Raw genomic sequence first — 6,000 nt, forward strand, 5'->3', positions numbered from 1 at the left:
AGAGGCTTTCTTCAGTGATCATTAGAGGCTGCAGGTTGATGTCATGGTCAGTTTTTAAACTTAAAGGTCTGGATTTAGCAGCAAATCAAGACTTGAGTGATCTCATTAAGTCTTTCGAGACATCTACACTGACAAAAGACAATGCCATTTCAGGGAACCTAGATGTGGTACATAAATGGTTAACAGGCCATGCTTTTAAGCTTCAACGTTCTATTTCTAATAAGAACCTAACAAAGAAGATGCTATTTCTAGTAGTTTTGGCCACTGCTAAATGGATAAGCGAGCTATAGGCTGTTGACAAACTCATTGGGTTTTCCCTAGGAGATGCTCTTTGCTCCTTCGTTCTGGGATTCTTAGCTAAGAACGAATCTCCATCCAATCCCTGGCTATGAACATTCTCTATGAAAACCTCATGGATGGATTATAGGTCCAGAGGAGGAGGAAAGGGTTCTTTGCTCAGTGAGGGCACTGAGGTACTACTTAGACAGGACTAAAAAGATCAGAGGCCCCGCCAGTAACCTCTGGTGTTCTGTTAAAAATCCATCCAGATCCATGTCCAAGAATCCTCTTGTCCTTTTTCTTCTGAAAACTTTATTATAGGGCACACTCTCAAATGTAGGAGAAATTCTTAGTACTTTTAAAGTAAGAGCACATGAAATCATGGCTGTTGCCACTTTGTTTGCTTACAGGCATAATTTGTTTCTTTCGGCAATCCTCCAGTCTACATACTGGTAATGCAGTTCCATTTTTACCTCACACTATTTGAAATAAATAGAAACTACCTTTGAAAACTACAGTACCTTAGGTCCGCTTTTGGTGGCTGATGTGGTATTGGGGAAAGAAGCATAGGAAGCACGCCTTCCTACCCATAACTTCCTTGCCTTGAATTTTGGGTGTCACGTTTTCTCTTGGGGAGGCGGGGGTTACTAGCACCTGGAGTACACAACAGTCAGTGGTAGTACGTATGATTTTTTTTTTATTTATGCTTGTTGGTGTGGTTAACATTTTTGGTCATGTATGTTTTGTTGGCACGTACTCAGGGCAAGGGCAGTTTTTTCTCCAAGACTTTGTGGGTGTTCGGAGTACTCCTTCATGCCAGATTCCCCTGGCAAAAGTAGACTTATCACGGAGTTCCGCGAAGTTACTACGGGTCAAAATGAGCAATGACCAAAAGGCAGTAATCACCTGCTCTAGCTCTCTTAGGTAAGATGCAAGAGGTTGTTTTCGGATACAAGAGGCTGTTCCCAATGCTAACAGAATTTTATGTTTCAAATTTATCATAATTAGTAACTGTGTTTGAAGCAGATGCATATGTCCTTTCATCCTTCCACCTATCTATGTAGGATTCAGCTGTGCAATTACTTAGTAAGTTATATATGTGAAAATGGAATTTTTATAATAAAATTAAGTTTCACATATACTTCCCAAGTAATTACAGATCAGAGGCCTCCCTCCTCCCCTCTAATGGACATTAAGCACAAAAGAAGTGATTTTCTCTGTGTTGAACCAATGGTTCCCCGGGTAGATGGCAGGGTGGATACCTACATTAAAAGCAAATGAATCGCTACCACAAATTTCAAATTTTAGCTGCCGTGGAATAGAAAGTATAGCTGTGTAATTACTTGCTAAGGATATGTGAAACTAAATTTTTTTATGAAAATAGCATGTCTTGTGAATACAGGGCTCCAATGTACATTAACGCGAACAAATTAGCATTGTGTTCATCATTTAATGGTAGAATCTATGAGGAATGCAGGAAGGGGGTCTGTGGGAACTGCTTGATGTAGATAACTTATTGGCAGCAGAAAAGCAGTGTGAATAAAACAAGGCTCCTGGTGTGACTGAAAATGAAGCAAAGGAAACAGTACAACCAAGATTTTTGAAACAGATTCTGGTGGGTGAACTTTGTTCTATATACTGAATGTGATAGTGGTGTGACAGGAGATGCTCATGATTACAGAGCGTACATGGAGCAAGAATTTTTTAGTGCCTGAAATTCATTACAAGTAGCAAATGAAAATAAGAGGGGTGTTGAGAACCCTGATGTGGTAGATGGCAGATTGTAGAAGTACGTAAGCATTGGACTGCAAAGAGTGAGTTGAGAGATTATGAAGAAAGAGGGTATTTGCATCATTAATGAAATATAGAGATAGCTAGACCATTGGTAAATAAAAAACTTTTAGAAAATAAATTTATCATTAATAGAAAGAGCAAAGATTTAAAATATGTAGGTATATACATACTATATATGGTCTGTACTATACTTGATGTAGTTGAAGCATGTGCACTGGCAATTAGAATAGATGTGGTCACAAAGTGTTACAACCAAGGGCTGCAGTACAGTGGGAGGATCGTGTCGGGAATGGATAAAATAGTAATGAGGTGATTTGGACATGTGATGAGTTCATGGGAGTTTAAGCAATAAGAACACAGGACAGAGAAGAGGGGACAAACTCGTATCACACTAACCTTTCAAAGGGATGAGTTAAAGCGAAAACATTTGTGAGGTTAATACCTTCTGCTTGCCATTACATCAAAGTGGATTGTTTATTTACACGTACATTAACAATGACACTAGATGTGTTGGCTTAGCTCTTTAACTTGGATAATATGTACTAACTGTAGTTCAAAATTCATACTTGATCATTTCTACTTTTCCTTGTGTGAATTTCATTTACAAGCCTCTTTAAAACTGTGTATAAAATGAAAAAGTATGTGGTGGGATATCACCAATCTTCCAGAACCGATCTTGGTGGGGAGAAATATTTATAGTACTTAAATTATCTTAGATTTGATTTTTGAGGACAGTTCTTCAAACCATATCACTTGCACATTTTATGTTATCTTTGCTGCAACAATCCTCTAATGTGAATAAGAGATGATCATGCATCAGTCAGTTTCAGAATTTCAATATGCAATATATATATAGTATTGTATGGGGTTATAAGTGGAGGAAAACTGTGATATCTGTTGTAATTTGACAAGATGTGATGCAACAGCCTTTGCAATGTTAGTCTTACTTCCTTTTGAAGTTATTATTACTTTATCATGAAGCCCTGTGACAAGAAGCCTTGTTTTTTCTCTCTTTAGCTAAAACTAAATTTGAAAACTGTAGATAAACTAGTATGCCCATGTGCCCTGTACTTTTATCTTGTTTTGACATATAAGCTTACCACTACATAGTGTAAATAACAAAATTTCTTCTAATTAGGGGTATTCTGATTATTCTCCATATCGTGACATTTACCTTAATTTTTTTCCACTTATTGCCCCATACAATGCCATCAGATGCATTTTTAAAGTTTTAGGTAGTATGATGTACAATTATTTCTTGTTTGCTACAGTGGCACTTTTCCAGATCTGCATTTGAAACCTTTAGCTTTCAACACCTTTTTATGATGGAATCTTAGGTTTTTGAAGCATATATTTCCTGTTGGAAACTTTTATCCTGCCACCCCCACCCCCTTGGTTTTATTGTTCTTGTCCCACAAGTTTATGTTGAGGGATATGGATACTATCAATAATTCATAGCTCTCCTTCTTTAGTTACCTATGCCTCTTTCCTGCTTACCCTATCCACTCCCTTATCTCTCTTTCTTATAATAGCTGTGTATTTGTCTTGTATGTTGATTGTGATTAATGTCATCCTTCAAGCTATCACTACATTGCTATGAATATCACATTACAGTGACTGGACATTGTGTGATTCTTTTCTCAAACACCTTGGCTTGAGAGTTCTGTCAGATCACTGCTATAATATATTTGCTAAAAAGATTAAGTGAAAACCTTACTTATTTTACTGATGTTAGTCATCTTTAGCCACTTTCCTGTTTGTAGCTTTAATTTTTCTGTTGTAAACCCCATCTAACTTTTTGATCTAAATGTTTTGTAACATTTGTTGATAGCACAACATAGACTTTGGCTGCAAAACTACAGGTCTGAATGTGGAGTTCATTAGCCTGCTGTTACTTACATGTATAACACACAGGAAACATAGCCAGTGGCCACAAATTACATAGATGCTTACTCTTGGCAGTAAGATTCCCTCACTGCCTCTTTTGTTTTGTGGGTACTGTTGCAGCTATTGTTCCTTTGAGGAGGGAAGAATACATCCTATTCTTAGACAGCTGTGTTACACTTTGTAGGTCACCATTTCTTATATTTGTGTGATAAAGAATCCTGGAGTTGGCTGGGTTTGTACACTATTTCTTTCCTTCTACCACCAAGCTTCAGAATTTTCTCCATGCTAGCATTTCCCATGTTCTTAGACTCTTCCATCTTGCATGAAATAAGCTTCTTGCTTCCTTTTTCTTTACTTTCCTCAGACAAGAACTCTAGATGAAGGTTGTCAACATGCAGCAATATTTAGTAGGTTTAAAAATTTAGCAAGGTCAATGATTTTCTAATTTTAATGGAGCTGGATATTATGGGACTGGTTTAAATATTTATTCTCAGGATTAAGATGAGCATCAGTTTCAGACTTAAAGCCACGCATCTCTCTAAGTTGCTTACCATTTGGCTTAAGATTTTAACAATCTCTTTTCAGGAGTTACAGATTACAGTAACTGGTTAATTGAAATATCAAGGGCCTTCAAATTCATAGATACATGCAGTATTGACAGTTACATACTTGAGAATTGTGTACAAAAGCTGAGAATGAATTATTATAAAGTACGTAATTAAACAAGGCCACTGAGGATAGTTGAATGGTATAATATATATATTTGCAAGCAGAAAGAAGTCATGGATTGTAGTTAACTACAGGGGAATTTAACAGAGCATGGATGGAAAGCTTTAGAGAGGATACTGGATGAGAGATTAAGAGAGATTGTAAAGATCGGGAAACAGCATTATGAATTTATTAGAGGGAGATGGATGGTAGATGCCATCTTATAGTAAGAAAACTACAGGAAAAGAGGCTAGAGGGAAGCCAGGAGCTTTATTATTGTGTATTATAGACCTAGAGAAAGCATACGATAGGATCCAAGAGAAGTGATGTTTTGTTGTTGAGGAAGAGGAAAAGTCCCAGAAAAGACGGTTTGGCTGGTCGAGATGACATATCAAAGAACGAGCACAAAAGTACATAATAACAGAAATTATGGAAACAGAAAACTTTGAAGTTAGTGTTGGATTACACAAGGGGTCAGCATTAAGCCATTTTTTATTGTAATGGTCATGGATGTGTTGATTGAAGAAATCAGAAATGAAGTGCTGTGGGAGTTGTTGTATGCTGATGATCTGGTGATTACGTACTGCTGAAGATGAGGAGGACCTACAGAGAATGGTGGAGTGTGGCAGGAGCCTTTAGAGAGGGGAGGCTTAAAGGTGGACGTGAATTTAACTGGATCCAGCTAGGTACTAGAAGTTATCCTATTGTTAAGACCGAAGGTTGTACCTATGAAAAATACAAATTGTCTTAGAAAATTTGTCATGCTTAGGTGAGCAGTAGAGAAGATATAGACGGAATAGCAATACAAGAAAGAAGAGGCTTGATTATGAAACAGGCAGAAAAGATTAAATACTAAGGATCTACTTTAAGCCAAGAGGGAGGATATGAGGATGTTGTTGACAGTAGCCTAAAAGCAGTGTGGGGGAAGTCGAGAGATGTAGCTGGAGTAGTATGTGATAAGAAAATGCCAATCAAGCTAAAAGTCAAGATCTATAACACAGTGATAAGACCAGTGTTAATGTATGGATCAGAAACATGGGCTCTTAAGAGGAAAAGAGGAAGTAATGCTTGAGAAAATATTGCTGCTTGAGAGATTGGAAAATGATGTTTGAAATAATAAGAGAATAGTAAATATTTCAAGGTGATAAGAGTCCCGATTGAGATGGTATGGGCATGTGTTAAGGATGGATGACAAGGAGGGAGTGAAGAGGGCTTGGGAAGAACTTGTTAAGAAGAGGATTGAGAGGGAGACAGAGAATTAGATGGCAAGATAAAGTGAAGGAAGATATGAAGAGAAGAGGTTTGGTGGAGGATGATGCCTTTGATAGAAGG

At 37.4% G+C, this 6,000-nt stretch overlaps 1 protein-coding gene across 1 annotated transcript in view; it reads left to right on the forward strand.

Moving 5' to 3' along the window:
• The window catches only part of LOC135199617 (X-linked retinitis pigmentosa GTPase regulator-like), a 28,616-nt gene extending 22,876 nt beyond the window's left edge, over positions 1 to 5,740 (forward strand). The window contains exons 6-8 of the mRNA XM_064227775.1: positions 4,546 to 4,670; positions 4,764 to 4,894; positions 5,539 to 5,740. Coding sequence (XP_064083845.1) covers positions 4,546 to 4,670; positions 4,764 to 4,894; positions 5,539 to 5,740 — 458 coding nt within the window. The remainder of the gene's footprint in view (positions 1 to 4,545; positions 4,671 to 4,763; positions 4,895 to 5,538) is intronic.
• The last annotated feature ends 260 nt before the right edge of the window (positions 5,741 to 6,000 follow it).

Source organism: Macrobrachium nipponense, chromosome 26 (genome assembly GCF_015104395.2).
Source record: "Macrobrachium nipponense isolate FS-2020 chromosome 26, ASM1510439v2, whole genome shotgun sequence".
Taxonomy (NCBI): domain Eukaryota; kingdom Metazoa; phylum Arthropoda; class Malacostraca; order Decapoda; family Palaemonidae; genus Macrobrachium; species Macrobrachium nipponense.